Genomic DNA, 19,359 nt, shown 5'->3' on the forward strand with positions numbered 1-19,359 from the left:
ACCGAGTGGGCCCAAAATGTTTCAATGCATTTTGGGCTCCACGGTGCACTATCCGGCACTGTTCGCTTCACTTGCAGTTCGCCGAACGTTTGCAAGGCCCACCAGAGTTGTGCAAACTCGCGCGGTAGCTACACGTGCACCTGTTTAAAAGGATGGAAGGGTGACGAATGCGGAGATGATGTCAACGAGTGTGACGTCACAACCACGTGTCAGAATGGGGGCACGTGCACGAACCTTGCTGGCGGGTACAAGTGTCATTGTGCGCACGGATGGATTGGACACAACTGTGACGGTAGAATGCGTCGGCTGTTTTCTATTTTCTAACTAAGGCTAATCGCAAACATTACCCGTTTACGGTATTACCTTATGCGTCATACCTCGTGACATTAATAGTCCGCAAATGCTTCACTTTTAAAGAAAAAAAAACACTAATTATATTAAACACACCCGTGTAAAACATACACCTTTATAAACAAATACATCCTCAATAAATCCTGGTTTTTGTTATCGCAGAAGACATCGACGAATGTGAGGAGGGTCGGTGTTTGCATGGTTCCACGTGCCTCAACCTAGTTGGATCATTTTCGTGCACGTGTCCGCCCGAGTGGACTGGAGACACGTGCGACATACTTCCGGTAACTCCTCCAACTGTGGAGCAAACACGTGGTGGTACGAGCACAAGTACGCCATCATCTGTAACGAGTACAATAATGCCGATGTCTACTACGAACACGAGGACGCCTTTGCCTGGTACGAGTATGATAATATTATTGTCTATTACTAGCACGAGGACGCTGTTATCTCATCCAAGTACGATAACTCCGTTGTCTATTACGAGCAAGAAGATGTCTCTATCTAATCCGAGTACGATAACGCTGTTGTCTCTATTACGAGCACGAGGTCGCAGTTGTCTAATCCGAGTACGATAACGCCGTTGTCTATTACAAGCACGAGGTCGCAGTTATCTAATCCGAGTACGATGACGCCGTTGTCAATTACAAGCGTACTGTAAAAATAACAGCTGCACCATTGCATTTTCCACAATTCTAAAAAAACAAACATAACTGTATGAAATTTAAGGTGAAACTTTTACACTCCGCACTCTGGTCGTAATACCCGTTTGCTTATGTTAACATAGCGAATTTTACATGTGCGCGAGCGTTAGAAACAGTCCCTTCATGTGGTACATAGGTTCTCACGTTTTCCAGACGTTAAACGATTAAATAAACAACAATGGCTTATACAGTGTTATGCATGCATTCAATTTGCATTAGAATTCAAATAAAACATTAGCGAACAGAGAATATTACAATACATGTCATAGGAATTCATCAAAACATTAAGCACTAAATAAAAAAAAATAAGACGTCAGAGAAAAAGTAACATGATAGTGTCGAGATTTCATTACATACGTTTCGTAACAATTAACAATAATCCATGCCAAAATAACGTTTTCAATCACATTGGTACGATGGGATAGAGGTGACTCACTCTCTTTCTTTTTCTTATATCGTTCCCACGACATACATACTCGAAGGAGCGAGTTACCGGTATATGTCATGGTAACGGCTTACTAAGTCGAGGGAGCGCAAATTTCAAAAGAGGAGTCAAAAATAAATAAAAGAAAAAAACATAGAAAAATAAGAGCGATGCAGTAAATAAAGGAGGGATGCATTAAACAAATTAGCAGAGAATTTTAACTATCTCGAGGGATTGTTTGTTATACTTTTACCCATGATCCACATGACCGACAGAAACTAGTTGATCGTAAAGTATCTTCAGGAAGGAATTTCATGTCGTCAATATGTGATCTTTGTGATTTCAGACTGCGTCTGCTTTAATACATCTTTAATACAACAAATTCTGCTTTGGTCCTGTATTGGTAAATAATTGCTCATGCGCTCAACATACATCTACGCAAACATTTTAACTTTTAAGAAAAATATTAAAATTCAATTTACCGAGTGAAAATCTGTATTATGTAATGGAATTACTATATATTATTTCAACTCACGAATCTTGTGATTATCAATACCGAAGAAGAACCGCATAAAACGAAATAATCTTAAAATCAGCAAACTTTGGGAATTGTACGGTTCAAGCTTTTTCTCAAATTGCTATCAATGAGAATTGTTGGACGGGCAATGTTCTAGTGTGCGTTCCTTCCTTTTCTAGCTTCTCACTCAGGAGGCGCCTCAAACGCTCAGGTTGGTCACGTGACACACGGGGCCGGACCCTGGCCCCGGAACAAGTGGCTGATCATCGGCGCCGCGGTAGGCGGGGCGTTGGCGCTTGCTGGTTTAGCGGCGTTGATTGTGGTATTGAAGCGAATCAGGTATGGGGACTTTGTGTCCAGTCTTATACCGTTTTTACTTGAGTCGTTAAGCTATGAGCTGTCAAAGTATGTTTTAATGGGGGCCCTTTCATTTCATGGCATTGAACAATGCATATAAGTTTATAATATTGAAACTTTTTCTGGAATTCCTTTCGTTACAGATGAATAACTTGTCCTTTAATATAAATCCACACTTTTTATCTGAACAGAGAGCAGAGAGCCAAGGTATCTGGGGAAAATGTAACTGTGGTACAAGTTCAACAAAGCCGATTCCCGGCTCGCGTTCCTAATGGCAGGGTCGGGGTACCGAACCAACCACGTGGTTTTAAAGAGCCGAGAGCGCTACTGCCTGGCGGAGCGACATCACCAGATATTGTCATGAAGACGAAGTTATCTATGCGAAGAATGCTTCCGCAGTACTAAATAGTGATGACCAAATGAAAGCTCCTATTTAAAGAAACGTGAAATATATTTTCGTTAATATGTCAGACTTATTTTAACATCGAATTCAAGAAAATATTTGTCTTTTTTCTCGTTCAAAACGATTTCAGGAAATGAAGTAACTACTAAAATGTACGCTAGAATATCTCATCTGCTTTAAATATAATCTGAACTAAACAAGATAGTTATTGTGTATTTTTACTTAAAAAACATTACTTTTATAAGCTTTACAACGAAGCCTTTTGAAGACAGGCCACTATCGTTGGTTAGTGACAAGAACTGCTGTTTTGTCGCTTTAAAATTCAAACCGTGTTGTTTGATATTTATGTTGTGTTTGAAATATAAACATGTAGTTCTATAAAAGTTTTTAACTTTATATGTGATCCATTTCTCGCGAATAGAATTCAAAGCCTTCCACAGCCGCATATATTATTACTACCGCACATGTTGAAATGGGAACTTTCCGGGTTGTTTTTTATAAACAAAGCTCGCAAAAATTAACGTGACACGTGTGGACACCATAAGCACAAATGGCCCATTTGTGAAGTCTGTCCTATATATATAATTGAACCCCGCTCTGTGAAAGGGGGGTTTAATGCATGTGCGTAAAGTGTCGTCCCAGATAAGCCTGTGCAGTCCGCCCTGGCTAATCATGGACGACACTTTCCGCCTGACGTAATGTTTGCTAAGAAGAGTGTTTCTTTAAACGAAAAATATCATAATACGGAAAGTGTCGTCCCTGATTTGCCTATGCGGACTGCACAGGCTTATCTGGGACGACACTTTACGCACATGCATTAAACCCCCTTTCACAGAGCACGGCCCATATATAGTCATACTCGGTTTAGTTCGCGCACGTGTTTGAAGAGATAAAGGTAAAACTAACAGTAACTTAACGGAATATTCTTTCACCTATGAAAACCGATTCAAGTACGAAATTTGTTTATCATCACAACAGTACATTCATGCAAGGTATGTGTGGGGTATACTAAGTGAGCTATACCGTACAGTTCACAAAACAGGTACATAATATGACACGCATAGTTGGGTGGCATAACTAGAATACTTCTCTACTTCACATATATTATGAAAAAATATGTTTAGAATCTCAGCGCAAAAAGGGGATTGGCCAATTAAACATCAATAAATAAGTGATCATGTTAAACGTTTATTTTTCACTGAAAGCAGACTGCTACCATAACATTGCCAATACTTTGGTTAAACAATTACATAGTTAAATGTTGTTCTTGTAGCACATACTTCAGCACATTTACAAAAAAAGCCCAATAGCTAACCAAATTGTTGTTTATATATTACAACTTCATATATTGCAAAGTTCATTATTCCCATTTGCTAGGTACATGTATTTTGAAACAGGACTGACTATAATTTAAAGCAATGCAAATCGTGTACTGATACTGCATTTTGACAACACAAAGCCTCGACTTGTTTGGTATTTATTTTTGGTCAGTGTAGTATTTATTTTGCTTTTTACAGAAGCGTACAATACAAATTTAATTCCCACACATTGAAGAATCAACACCAATAACCAAAGCAAACTCATTGTAACAGAATTCCATAAACAAACGCTCTGAAAGAAATAGCACAGTGTTACCAATAACATAATTATAAACAACAATAAAGGCAATTACATTTATAATAATTGTGTTATTATTACAAACAAGATAATGGTTTTATTTTCAATGAATCCATTAATAATGTATTATTCCACTATTTAAATTGAATCAACACAATTAAGTAAATACACTGTAAACGCATTTTTTTACCAAATCAGTTGTATTTAAAACTAAATGTTTTCCCTTAAATTACAAAAAACAGCTATTTGCAATTGAGTGTTTTATTAAATACTATTTATTGATCATGTGTGTAGGCAAACAATTCAGAATAAACAAAGCACTTGAAGGTATACATGTAATTAGAAATATCAGTGGTTCAAAGAGTTTGTTTTCAGCACAAAAAACATGTACAAAATCAATACTGATATTTGTAAACATAAATGTCACATAGTTTAGATTATTTATATTTTTTCCAAATGTACCAAACATGTACCAGCAACATTAAACATGATTTTGTTTAATTTTCCTGATCACTATAAAAGAGAAAATGGTAATTTTCCCAGCATTATAGACATATTTAATTGATTTACATAACACCATGTAAAAGAGTATACTTGTATAATTATAACAAAAAATAAACATTAGCAGAACTCCATACTTATATGTTGCCAAGTATATTACGCATATTAAGAATATTTCAAGAGAAAAAATAAATGCAAGCAACATAACTTTAATGTTTTCCACATTGAAAAGTGGCTTTCAAAATATAGTCAGAATATGATGAAATAAATAGAAAACCAAGTGTTTAGTAAAAACAAATTATTTTCTAGGCCATACAAAGCTTCAATTACAAAATAAAATAGGAATAAATCTTTCCAAGAAATTACATATGGGTAAATCATTAGAATGCTATACAAATGTTTCTTAGCTTTATTTCTTCTAAAAAAGGACAAAACTTTAGAAGAAATCTAATCAGTCTTCATTATCAGAATGGTACGCATGATTATTACATTTAGTACATCTTAAAGGAACAAAAATGCACAGGAACCATACACAATTATATCATTTGTTCTCATTTATTGCTGAACATTCCATTCATGTAAAATTGTACATTGTTCACGTATACATAAATTAAAGATTTTTTTTTAAACTACACCTTAAACAAACGTTCAAAGAAATCTCAAACATCTCCATATTGCACATTGGTCGGAACACGCCCACTAACTGGCCGATGTGATCATGATACTGTGGAAGCGTAGCAGCTGATCAGCGTTCACATTGAGGGGTATAGTCTGCCCCGCCCCTCCAGCCATCGGTACGGTGATACGACCCACCAGCACGCTATCTCCGGATTTCTCGTGTAACACCTGATTAAAAAAAATTCTCATGTAACATCTGATTTCGCAAAATTTCTCATATTACCCCTGATATTGCCAAATTTCTCATGTAACACCTGATATTTCCGAATTTCTCATGAAAGACCTTATATCGCAAAATTTCTCATGTAACACCTGATATTGCAAAATTTCTAATGTAACACCTGATATCATCAAATTTCTCATGATACACCTTATGTGGCAAAATTGTGCATGTAACACCTAATATCACTTTTTTAATTTTTTATAGGTGCCCGATTGATAGAGTACACAAATATAACTGAGATTGCATGATATTGGCTTGGATCACAGCACGCTGTAACCCTGTCTTCTCCTGTATTAACTGATAGTCAGTGAACTAATAGAACTGAGATTGAGATTGATATTACGCTGGTACAACCCACCACAATGCGGTAACCTGTCTTCTAATGTATCACCTGATATTGCAAAAATGATCAATCTAATACAACTCAATTTTCCAGGTTTTTGTAAGTACCCAATTCATAGATGGCACACACAAAATGACATTGGTTGTTATTGGCTCAGATGGCATTACCCTGCTGATAACTTTATATTTTATTAGAACAGAATATTAGAACAGAATATTAATGAAAGGGGAAGTATTTAAAGACAATAACTAAAAATCAACAAGGTAACAAAGGCCTTGAGTCAAATGCATAACAAGAGATCTACCCCTGCATGCATTGTAAGCTATATTCAAGTCTATTTTTCTCAGGAATGTAAAGTGTCTTGCATACCTGCACTTCTGTCTTCATGGCAATTGCAGGTTTCAGTTTCAATTAAATCAATTGAGAAATGTGGAAGTAGTTCACTCTACAAAAGTTGTGCAAGGAAGCCAGTCTAAAAATGTACAGAGTGACTCCAATATCCCCCCTCCTTGCAGAAGTTAAAATGATCATACCTATAGAGGTAATTTATATATTTGGATCAGATTGAACTTGTAGGCAGATACAATACTCATGTTGTCTTATGCACCAAAAGATCCTTTATGTTGCACAATATTTCCCCAAATTTCTACTGAAGATTTCTCACCCTAGCAAACTCTGGTGTAGGGAACACAGAGAAGTCTGTCCTCACTTGACCTCCAGTCCTGTTGGCAGCCAGAAGGTGGGTCACTTGCACTTGAAGCTGAAACAACAATATGTTGACTTAAACCTTAACCATTTAGGTAGGCATGTTGACCAGTTTGAATTCCCTTGAAAAATCAATTTAAAATAGAGCTTTGTCACAGACATGACAAATACCTTCACATGCCGCAGAATATTTTGCATGTTGTCTTCATACAAAACAGCGGACACCATGCTCAATGTTTAAAACGCACTAACTGACCCGGTGATCTAGTTTTTGAGCCGGCATGGCCCATGTTCCAACTTGACCTAAACATCATCTAGTTACAGCTTCTGACCAAGTGTGGTGAAGATCGGATGAAAACTACTTGAATTAGAGAGCAGACACCATGCTCACTGTTTAAAACGCACTAATTGACCCTGTGACCTAGTTTTTTACCTGCCTTGACCCATGTTCTAACTTGGCCTAGACATCATCTAGATACAACTTCTGACAAAGTTTGGTGAAGCCTGGATGAAAACTACTTGAATTATAGAGCAGACACCATGCTCAATGTTTAAAACGCACTAAGTGACCCCATGACCTAGTTTCTGACCCGGCATGACCCATATTATAACTTGACCTAGACATCATTTAGGTACAACATCTGACCAAGTTTGGTGAAGATCGGATAAAAACAACTTGAATTAGAGAGCGGACACTTAACAGACCGACAGACCAACCGACCAACCAACCAACCGACAGGCAAGCTCACTCCTATATACACCCCTAAACTTCGTTTAGTGTGGGGTTTAATAAAAGACTTTTCTTAAATGATTCAAGTTTAAAAGGCTTCATATCCACCCCAAAGACACTGATGAGAAGCAAACAGCATAAAATCTGAACAGCATGCAAGCTACTAGCAGGCTGTTCTGGTATTATGCTGGAGTCATACAGACAAATTCACTTTGGCTCTGAGCGGGAAAGGGTTCAATACTGACAAAATCACAGCTAACAATATGGTTCATAATAATGCATTATTAGTAATATGAATCAATCTGCATCACATGTGTTGGTTAACCTACTCACGTCTTATTCCTTCTCAACCTACTCACTCTTTTCCTTGGCATGAAAAGGCTATCTTAAGGTTTACCAGTACCAAGTGCACAAAGATTGTGTCAGTAACTGAGAACTATGTCTTTTGAATCAGTGGTAAGCGAAGAATAAATAATTGTATGACAAATAACCAAGCAAGTTATGATGCAAATCTGTGATTCAAAGTCAAGTTCATTGCTCCACCAAATTAGCTATGTGGTGAACTTACCATATAGGATGATTTCCGAAACTCTACACACATTGCCAATCAAATCTCATTGATTGTTCAGTATGATCTACCTCATTTGATGGTGTTGCAAGAGAACTGAAGGCAAATGTATTGGTAACCATTGGTTACTGCTCAATTTAACAGTTGATGACCCATCATACCTCGTTTGTCTTCTTCTCCAGCAAGGTCAAGGTTGCAGTTTTATTCACGAGTTGTTGCTTAGGATTGGTCACCATGGAAACGGGCTCCACTCCTACAAATGAATCATAAAATATTCTCCAATTGCCTTTGTGTTCAATCTTAAGAAAGATCTTTTTCTTTCAAAATGTATGTTTGTTTGGACCAATGTACACTGCAATCTGACTTCAAAACATAGCAGTATGCATGACAGCTGAAACTATTGTATTTTTTGGCAGCTTTAAATATATTAAAACATGTTTATCATTTTGCTTGATGATAGTGATAGATTTAACAGCCATTAAAAATGAATGAACAATTCATGGACCATTCCACCCACCTGGTTTCCGCTTGCTGATGTCAATGACTCGTGGACAACAGCTTAAAGAGTTCACAGTCTGAAATGAGAATACTGATTTGTATTCAAAGAATATTCAAGAAACCTTCAATGAAAATTATGCAGTCATTTTGCAAATCTATATTAGTTTTAATATTGGCCAAACTTCGGCCCCATATTTGAAAAAAACATAGTAATATCATGGGGTATCATCGATCACTTTTCTCGTGATAACTCAGACACAGCAAAAATTTAAACTAGATCTCTAATTCATATCAAAATTCATGAGAACAAAGTTTTGCTGGTAATATCTCAGGTAATCTATCAAGGAATAGTTGAGCTAATAAGGATTCCAACGACGCCATTAATATTTAAACTTACATGAATCATTTTTTGCTCATAAGCACACTAAAAGGCCTATATGCAACCAGCATAAGCCCCAAACAGCCTACAAGTAACTCAAGTAACTGGTAGGCTGTTCAGGTTTTATGCTGTTTGTTGTTCATCAGTATCTAAGGGTTGGAAACAAACCATTTAAAACTTGAATATAGTAAGATATTTAATTTCATTGTCTTCGAGGCTACAAACCGGTCAAGATGTGCATCCAAGTAGTTTGTCAACAGACTGATATTTTTTCTTTTCTTATTTCACCATTACTTCTTGAGATGTATTGCAATACAATATCAAAGCTCCTTTTCTCTTCTGGCTGAATTCTGCATTTTAAGCACATAAGAAAGAGTAACTCTGTGTAGTATAAGTACAGTACAAGAAGTAGGAGAGAGTTATCTCTAAAAAAATGATAATGCAGGGCTGTACACAGTCTAGTTTCCAAGCAATCAACGGTTTAAGCAGTCTCCCCCTTCTCACCTTCAGTAGCTCGGATGTCTGCTTAGCCAGAGTGCCCAGCTCCATCTTGCCTGGCACGCCCTCTGGCAGCTCACCCACGGCAACGCTGACCCCTTGAGCTCCCCGGCCGATTGACTTCCTGGGGACTCGCAGGGGAGGCAGGCGGGCCATTTGCTCCTGTAACAGAATCATCATCTTTAAAACCTTGGCTGGTACTTAAATATATTGTAGCCAAAACGTATTACTTTTGCCGTGGTGCCTGGTATTAACAAATAAATATCTCATAAAGTTTAAAAGTCTGCTTAATCTTTAACTTATAACCACTCAGATACTTATTGTGATGCATTTGTTGTCCATTAGAGAACTGATTTATGTATGTGCATAAAAAGTAGTCCCAGGTCAGCCTGTACAGTCTACACAGGCTAATCAGGGAAAACACTTAACACCCTTACTCGACTTCTTTCAAACAAACAAGAGCACTGCATAACGGGTGCCAACGCTTGGCTGCGGGTGCATTTTTTAATAAATGAAAGCTTTTCAGATTTTTTTTTTTTTTTTTTAAGAGGTCACAGTGACCTTGACCTTTAACCTAGTGCCCCAAATATGGGTGTGGCGTGTAGAACTCATCAAGATGCACCTACATATGAAGTTTCAAAGTTGTAGGTAAAATACTTTAATTTAAGAGCCAATGTTCAAAACCTTGACAAAATGTTACGGTTTTAGTACGACGCGGACAGCGGACACGATACGACGAGCTGGCTATGACAATACCTCGGGTTTTCTCTGAAAACAGCCGAGCTAAAAATTACCTAAAAGCAGAGTGTCGTACCTGATTAACCTGCAAGAATTGCACAGGCTAAACCCGGTCAACACTTAATGCATATGCACAAGCTTAACCGGGTAAACACTTAATGCATATGCATTTAAACCCATTTTTCCAAAGGGAGGCTCAAATCTTTGTGCAGCCAATCTTTGTAGCCGAAACATGATATGTTTGCCATTGTGCTTGTTATTAATAAATAATTACCTCATAAAGTGTAAAAGTATGCTTTGTCTTTAATATTTTTTCTTAAATTTTATTTACAGCCAAAAAAAGATTTAAGTAGCTTTTAGTAATTTTGGCAACTGGTAGCCTTAACATTAAAGCACACAGACACAAATGGTGAAGATCCTTTGAAAATTAGCTGTGGGTTAGTTAATATGATCAATCAATACCCTCATTCCATCGGCAGAGAGTCTGACATTTTCTAATCTTGAATGATGAAGAGCTTGTTTCAGGGAGTCAATCTGAAAATAAAATATATATCAAGATTACAATTTCATTTTGTTTGCATTATAAAATATTCTTCATTTTAACTTGTCAGTATACATATATATTGTTAACAGCTCACCATGCTTTTGTTTATTGATTGGTATGTGATTAAATGCCATTCTACAATAAATAAAATCTAAAAGCACACCTTTTAAATAAAGAAAGCCAATTCTTTTTTATAAAAATATGACGTTGTTAACTTTGTACAGTTTAATTTGATATTCATAGTATAAGGGAAAATTCTCTTTTATCTGATTGCTTATGTAAGGGGGAATACTCCTCCAGTATTGTGGTGAATGCAAGGGAGACAATTGTAAGAGTTGAAGAGCACATGTTTGTGGGAAAATAGATACCAGAAAACTCATCAGTGTTTTATGAGATTTAACAGACCTTGCTGATAGGTATTTAAAACACTGCAGCACATAAGGATAAATAGATGTTGGATAATTCAGTCATCATATTCAAAACTTACTGGATAAATTTTTAAACTTGGTCAAGATACTGTTAAACCATTATTTTACGTGGTTAACTCATTGTTGAGAATTTTGTGCTTGAAGTGAACTAACAAACTAAATAAAGTACTATGAAAAAAATGTATTGTTGTTTTTTAAGTTTGGTTACAATCATATGAAACCTGTATGACTTCAGAAAAGATACCAAAAATCATCTATGTGGACTAACAGTAGCAAACCAAGACCAGAGGTTAACTTAGGAATATGTCTTTGACTTGAACATCAACTTCGCCCGGTTATAAAGGTTACCCAATATGTAAATCAATTGTTACATGTTCTATTGTAACCTTTTATCTCCCATACAGCCCTATTCAACTCAACTCAGCACTTATTGTTGTGTTACATATCAGGTAAAGCTTAGAATGAAATAAGAGTAAGGCTTGTAGAGCTTTATTTAATTGTGTCTTGTTCTGTGAAAGCTGGTCATAATGCATGTGCGTAAAGTGTCGTCCCAGATTAGCCTGTGCAGTCCGCACAGGCTAATCAGGGACGACACTTTCCGCCTAAACTTGATTTTCGGTAAGGAGGGACTTCCTTGAAACTAAAAATACCATTAAAGCGGAAAGTGACGTCCCTGATTAGCCTGTGCAGACTGCACAGGCTAATCTGGGACGACACTTTACGCACATGAATTAAGCCCAGTTTTCTCAGAACACGACATAATTTGTGCTCAGTCTGATATATTACAAAATCATAAACAGTAACCTGTTTTTCTGTTAATCAAACCTCCATGCCCCTATTTTTAAAGAAATACCGGTAATGAAACATAATTGCTACAACACAGCAAATTTAGCTGGAATTAATAGGTTGTGTTATGTTTGATGTCTTAATTATGAATAAATGAGCACTTGTGTTTCATATTTGTAAAACAACATTCTTTTTGCTATATATTTGTTGCTTTTAGTGTCTAAAATGCATTATATCTTGGTATTTATTGTTTGTTGTGTTGAATCTGATTAGTTTTTTACTGAAATAATTAATTCTGAGTAATATGATATAAATCTTCACATGACATCTCTACAAACCTAACATAAAACATTATATCACCTGTGAATGTAAAACGGGGAGGGTGGGGGGTTAACCATTTGCAACCAGACTAGCCAAGCCAAGACAACCAGACTAGCCAAGCCAAGACAACCAGACTAGCCAAGCAAAGCCTGCGCATATGAGCAGTCTGGTCAAGGGCTACCCTGACTTAGTAGCGGACAGCGCAGCTTTTGTAAAGCTAATCAGGATCTATACTGGCTGCACATGGCGTAAGACCCATTTTTGCATGATTTGGCTCATATCAGGCTCCTTTGTATCAGATTTATATCTTCAAAGAAGATATAAAAGGGGCAGTGCCAGTCAAGCAATACCATACAGGCTACATTAACCAGTTTCTGTTATATCAGCCAGTGTCCTATATAATACATACCTGTGCCAGTAGGACAGGGGATTCCTGGGCAGAGAAGCTGCTGCTAGGAGATAGGGCACCTGCACTGGAGGCAGCTGGAAAGACAGGAACACACACAAAGTAAAGATATTGTGTGAAATATACCCAATGAACAAGAGATCTAGTGTAAAACATACCCAATAAGTTAAAGATATAGTGTCAAACATACCCAATGAAGAAGAAATACTGTGTAAAACGTACCCAATGAAGAAAACATACTGTGTAAAACATAACCAATGAAGTAGAGATCTAAGGTAAAACATACCCAATTAAGTAGAGATTTAGTGTAAACAAGGGACAAAATCGTCAAAAAACCAGGTTTTCAATTTAAAAAAAAGTCTGATAAAGGGAGAAAACTCAAAATGTGCATTGTTACATGTTCATAGTTACCCCCCTTGTTTCAAAATCAATCAATTTTTAGTCGTGGCCACCTTGACCTTGGTGATATCGACGTAATTCTTTCGCGCAACACAACGTCCAATGATGGTAAACAAATGTGCCAAATGATTTTAAAATCTCACAATGAACGACAAAGTTATGGCCCAGACAAGCTTGTTCCACCCGCCAGCCCGCCACCGACATTCGCCAATCTAATAACCAGTGTTTTCTTTCGAGAACCTGGTAAATTTTACCTTCGGAAAACCTGGTTAAAAATACCCAATGAAGTAGACATATAGCGTTAAACATAGCCCATTAACTAGAGTTCTAGTTTAAAACATAACCAATGAAGAAGAGATATGGTGTACAATATACCCAATGAACTATAGAGATATAGTGTTAAACGTACCAGATGAAGTAGATATCTTGTGTAAAACAAACGCGATGAATTAGAGATCTGATCTAGTGTAAAATATACCCAATGAAGTCGAGATCTAGTGTAAAACAGCCCTAATGAAGTAAAGGTATCGTGTAAAACATACCCAATGAAGTAGAGATCAAGTGAGAAACATACCCAATGAAGTAAAGATATTGTGTAAAACCTACCCGATGAAGTAGAGATCTAGTGTAAAACATACCCAATGAAGTAAAGACATCGTGTAAAACATACCTGCTGAAGTAGAGATCTTGTGTAAAATATACCCTATGAAATAGAGATCTAGTGTCAATCATACCCAATAAATTCAAGATCTAGTGTATAATATACCCTATGAAGTAGGTATGAAGTGAAACATACCCAATTGCTAGGAGCAAACATGAAGTAGAGTTCAAGTGGAAAACATACCCAATAGCACTTTTAGGCAATACCGGGTATTATAAAACTTCATCCAATAAAAGAAGTTTTCATAGGCTTTCCTTTATAAGAAGAAATATGCCCTTGATATTATGTTAAGGATAAGAAAAAAGATGTCTGATTGGCAGATGAAATTAATACAATAATAAATCAAATCAATGCATACAAAATTAATTCTTTTATATAAACAAGAGGGCCAAGATGGCCCTAGTTCGCTCACCTGAGAGGAGTCGGTTCATTCAATCTTTACCTAATGTCAAACATGACCTAGATATTGACCAGACAAACATCCTGGTCAAGTTTTATCATTATTGAACCAAAACTCTGGCGGAGGGAGTGTTTTTGTTTTTGTAAGATTTGAAATGGTGACCTATATTTTAAGTTGACCCCCCTTACCAAACATCAAACTTTGCTTACAAGAATTTTTGTATAATATAATGAAAATTTGGACAATCTAAGGGCAATAATTATGGCATTAATTATGTGATTTTGCTCAACATCAAACTTGACTGAGATCTTTCAGCAACTTTGATAAAGAATGCTTGAGAAATGTGAATGCTAGAGTGTTTACAAACCAAATGTGGACAGACGGACAGTGGACAAAGACCAATCCTAAAACCTCACCTGAGCAATTGGGTGAGCTAAAAAGTGTGTTTCACCGATCTGAGCCATTTTCCAACTTGTCCAAGAAATCAATAAAACCAATCTATTGACTAAGTTTCAAGATGATTAGGCAAAAAAGGTGACTTCTATATTGTTCGATCACAAGGTTTCTCTCTATATAGTCACATAAGGAAAACTGCCCCACCCACCTGGCAGCCATGTTTATTGACCCATCGGGACCATTTGCAAACTCATCTGAGATATATATAAAACAAATCTATTCACCAAGTTTCATGATGATTGGGCAAAAAATGTGACTTCTAGAATGTTCACAAAGCTTTTTTTAAATTTATAAATATAAGAAAACTGCCCCCCCCCCGGCAGCCATGTTATTCAACTGACCGGAACCATTTTCCAACTCAACTCACGTATCAAGGAAACAAATGTTCTGACCAAATTTCATGAAAATTGGGCAAAAAATGTGACTTCTAGAGAGTTTCTCCAAATATGAAGGTTATATATCAAGGGACATAGAAGTTATGAGCATTTTTCAAAATCTAAATGCAGATTTTGAAACCTCAACGCGGACCATAATTTCAAGGTCAAGGTCACAGGGGTAAAAAATTGTATGCGTATGGAAAGGCCTTGTCCATATACACACGCATACCAAATATGAAGGTTATATTTCAAGGGACATAGCAGTTATGAGCATTTTTTGAAACTTAAACGCAGATTTCGAAACCTAAACGCGCACCCTTAGTTCAAGATCAAGGTCACAGGGGAAAAAAAAATTGTGCGTATGGAAAGGCCTTGTCCATATACACATGCATACCAAAATATAAATATGAAGGTTATATCTCAAGGGACATAGAAGTTAAGCATTTTTCGAAACCTAAACGCAGATTTTGAAACCTAAACGCGGACCCTAACTTCAAGGTCAAGGTCACAGGGGTAAAAAATTGTGTGCGTATGGAAAGGCCTTGTCCATATACACATGAATACCAAATATGAAGGTAATATCTCAAGGGACATAGATGTTATGAGCATTTTTCTAAACCTAAACGCAAAGTGTGACGGAAAGACGGACAGACACAGACAGACAGACAGACCGATCACTATATGCCCCCTTTTCTTCGAAAGGGGGCATAAAAAAAGTCTGATAAAGAGAGACAAATCAAAATGTGCATAGTTACATAGTTGTTTCAAAATCAATCTATTTTTAGTTGTGGCGACCTTGACCTTGGAGATATTGACTTAATTCATTCGCGCGACACACTGTCCAATAATGGTGAACAAATGTGCCAAATGATTTTAAAATGTCGCAATGAATGACATAGTAATGGCCCAGACAAGCTCATTTATGGCCATTTTTGACCTTCAAACTCAAATTGTGACATTGACCTTGGAGATATCAACGTAATTGTTTCGCGTGACACACCGTTTAATGATGGTGAACAAATGTGCCAAATGATTTTAAAATCTGACAATGAACGACAAAGATATGGCCTGGACAAGCTCATTATGGCCATTTTTGACCTTCAAACACAAATTGTGACCTTGACCTTGGAGATATTGACGTAATTCTTTTGCGCAACACACCGTCTAATGATGGTGAACAAATGTGCCAAATGATTTTAAAATCTGACAATGAACGACAAAGTTATGGCCCGGATAAGCTTGTTCCACCCGCCCGCCGACATCGCCAATTTAATAACCAGTTTTTTCCTTCGGAAAACCTGGTTAACAAAGTTCTGACAAATTTTTATGAACATTGGGCCAAAAATGTGAGTGTTGACATGTTTTCACTATATACATATAGAGAAAAATGCCCCGCCCACTGGCGGCCATGTTTTTTTTCCGATCTGGACCATTTTCGAACTTGTCCGAGAAATCAATAAAACCAATGTTTTGACCAACTTTCTTGATGATTGGGCAAAAAATGGTGACTTCCAGAGTGTTTACAAGGTTTCTCTATAGCCAAATAAGGAAAACTGCCCCGCCCACTGGCGGCCATGTTTTTCAACGGACCAGAACTACTTTTGAACTCAACCAACATATCATTAAGACAAACATTTTGACAAAGTTACATGAAGATTTGGCATGAAATGTGACTTCTACAGTGTTTACAAGTTTTTCCTTTTTTTGACCTAGTGACCAAGTTTTTGACCAGGCACGACCCAGTTTCGAACTCGACCGAGATTTCATTGGGACAAAGCTTCTGACCAAGTTTCATGAATATCGGACAATAAATGTGGCCTCTAGAGTGTTTACGAACAAATGTTAATGAACGGACGTACAACGGACAAAGACCGGTCACAAAAGCTCACCGGAGCAATCAGGTGAGCTAGAAAGTTAACCTCTCCTAAAGCACCAAATAACAATAAGTAAATTCAACACATGAGAATGCCCTGCTGGACAAGAGTCTTTTTGAGGTGTTTTCTTCTAGAGGACAATGAGGCATTCCAATCTACCAACTACACCTTATGGGAAATACTATTGACAACAAAAAAGGAATGCTCAGCCTGACGTATGAGACCCTCTAGCAGATAGTCTTCCAATCATCTACAATATACGAGACCTTCTAGAAGTGTTTTCTTTGATAGAACAAAAAGACATTCCAACCTACCAACAAGAACATCAAGCAAATCTATCTACACAACAGAGTGTCAAGCTGACAATCCAACTTTCAAGGAGTTTTCTATGATGGAAAATGCACAAATACTAATCAAAATACCAATAACTAACAGAATAATATAACAGAAATATAAGCTACAGACTTAACCCAATACACACAGAGCATCACACAACACAATATCATAAAGCAAAAATAACAAGAATAACAATGTTATAACAATAACAACACACAAGAATTTCTGACTGTATGCGTGATATAAACTAGAAGTATTTTCTTCAAAGGCAACCACAACTACTAATCAATACCACAGCATACCGGAGTGTCCAGCCTGGCGTGTGAGACCCTCAACGAGTGTTTTGTTAGAGAGGACACTGAGATATTCTAACTTCCAACAACCGGAGCACCTTCAACATACCAGATTGTACGACATTCTAATTGACCAAGAACTACAAGAAAATACCACAGCATACCGGAGTGTCCAGCCTGACGTGAGAGCCCCTCTAGGAGTGTTTTCTTAGAGAGGACACTGAGGCGTTCCTTGAGCTCCTGTTTTTCCTGCTCCAGCGTGTCTATATCAGCCTGGAGGGCATCCATTGTCTGCTCGAACTCCCTGAAAAACCAGAAGGGCCGTTACATCGGGTGTTCCAACTGAAGTGGTAACTGGATATTTGAAATGTTAACAACAATTTGCGTATGAAGTGATTATTCAAGATGTTATATTTTTAGTTGGCAGACATTTTTCACCCCATTTTATAGATTTGATGTAAATGAAAAAGTAATTTCTAAATTGGAGTTGGGGGGGGGGGGGCACCAGGGCACAAAGTTATATAAGTTCTATACTTTTCTTGTGAATGTTTTAGAAGCTATCAAGTAAAATAAAGGTTTACACAAGACTAGCATACTTCTCCTTTTTCCTCATGTTGTTGGTGGTGTCGTCCAGTTTCCTCTGTATGATGTCCACCTTCTCCTCCGAGTCACGTGACGCAGTCTCCAACTTCTTCTCCACCTGGCCCACACGGAGTTGCTGTTCACTTATCTCCTCTTGCTGTAAAAAACAGATACACAGTGTAGTTTGTATGGCATTTTCTTATTGATTATTGACACTTTTTTCCACATGGCTTCAATGAACAGATTCAAAAGTGTAAAAACATATTATCAATTGTAAAAAACAAAGTTTGATATAAAACAAGATTTAAGCTGGGGTCACCGTCTTGATTTGTTAATTCAATGCATTGTAGGTTAAAAATGGTATTCCCTCTGATCAAAGTGATTTACAAACGACGAAAATGGGGAAAAAAAGGCTGACATGGAAATACAGGCTTGAGAATAAGAATGCAAAATTGCAATGAAACAAGAGATGTGTTTGTCAGAAACACAATGCCCCCTACTGCGCCGCATTGAAATAAAATTTCTATTTATCATTTGGCAGGTATAGGATTCATCTCCCTTTAAAGGTTATTACTTCCCTTGAATTTTGTCCAATCCAACTGGGGGTGGGGGGTGGGGAGGGTCTCACAGTCAATTTTATGACCATGATAGACATTACTGACAACCCAGGCCTGTGATTTAAAAGAGATCATAGCCAGAGTTTGCGTTTTTTCTTTTTCATAATCATAATCATAGCCAGAGTTGATCATGTATCTATGGACATAAGTCCACAGGTATGTAATGAACATCAAAAATATTATAATTATATCATTTAAAAAAAACTTTTACAAATCATTAATTTGGGTTATAAATAATTAGGGCTGTCACGATACGCCGTGAGCGTACCGCGGTATATCGTGGTACGGCAACACTGTATCGCGGTACGTACCGCGATATTTTACAGAATATGTATCTGTGAAGAAGACAGCAGAATAACAAGTTTTACAAACTTTATTAAACTCAATAACCAGAAAACACTGGTATCATAGTATGACTAGAAACTGTAAAAGAAAATGTAATAAACTTGATAGAAGTAGTCATTGTTATTGTTCGCGTCTTTTTCTAAAATGTCCGCCATGTTGTTTACAATAGCTGTGACTACGTTCTGTGAAACATCGAACGCTTCAAGGGCATGTTCAATATGCGGAGTCAGCGGGCCCAGTATTGAAAATCCGTAGCGTTCTGACTCTTCCTCGACTTATTCAGAATCTTAAGATAACATG

At 37.1% G+C, this 19,359-nt stretch overlaps 2 protein-coding genes across 13 annotated transcripts in view; one reads left to right on the forward strand and one right to left on the reverse strand.

Moving 5' to 3' along the window:
* The window catches only part of LOC127872513 (neurogenic locus notch homolog protein 1-like), a 36,382-nt gene extending 33,552 nt beyond the window's left edge, over nucleotides 1–2,830 (forward strand). Inside the window, exons 20-23 of the mRNA XM_052415837.1 lie at nucleotides 78–292; nucleotides 514–681; nucleotides 2,176–2,335; nucleotides 2,545–2,830. Coding sequence (XP_052271797.1) covers nucleotides 78–292; nucleotides 514–681; nucleotides 2,176–2,335; nucleotides 2,545–2,758 — 757 coding nt within the window. The 3' untranslated portion in view covers nucleotides 2,759–2,830. The remainder of the gene's footprint in view (nucleotides 1–77; nucleotides 293–513; nucleotides 682–2,175; nucleotides 2,336–2,544) is intronic.
* A 1,101-nt stretch (nucleotides 2,831–3,931) lies between these two features.
* Nucleotides 3,932–19,359, reverse strand: part of LOC127871107 (dynactin subunit 1-like) — an 83,390-nt gene continuing 67,962 nt past the window's right edge. For all 12 annotated transcript variants that reach the window (XM_052413803.1, XM_052413795.1, XM_052413793.1 and 9 more), the window contains 9 exons: nucleotides 18,112–18,254; nucleotides 17,680–17,819; nucleotides 12,723–12,796; nucleotides 10,697–10,768; nucleotides 9,503–9,658; nucleotides 8,639–8,696; nucleotides 8,283–8,374; nucleotides 6,783–6,878; nucleotides 3,932–5,720 (listed from right to left, as the gene is read on the reverse strand). In XM_052413803.1, the coding sequence (XP_052269763.1) occupies nucleotides 5,574–5,720; nucleotides 6,783–6,878; nucleotides 8,283–8,374; nucleotides 8,639–8,696; nucleotides 9,503–9,658; nucleotides 10,697–10,768; nucleotides 12,723–12,796; nucleotides 17,680–17,819; nucleotides 18,112–18,254 (978 nt within the window). In that variant the 3' untranslated portion in view covers nucleotides 3,932–5,573. The remainder of the gene's footprint in view (nucleotides 5,721–6,782; nucleotides 6,879–8,282; nucleotides 8,375–8,638; nucleotides 8,697–9,502; nucleotides 9,659–10,696; nucleotides 10,769–12,722; nucleotides 12,797–17,679; nucleotides 17,820–18,111; nucleotides 18,255–19,359) is intronic.

The sequence above is a fragment of the Dreissena polymorpha genome, chromosome 3, assembly GCF_020536995.1.
Source record: "Dreissena polymorpha isolate Duluth1 chromosome 3, UMN_Dpol_1.0, whole genome shotgun sequence".
NCBI classification, from domain to species: domain Eukaryota; kingdom Metazoa; phylum Mollusca; class Bivalvia; order Myida; family Dreissenidae; genus Dreissena; species Dreissena polymorpha.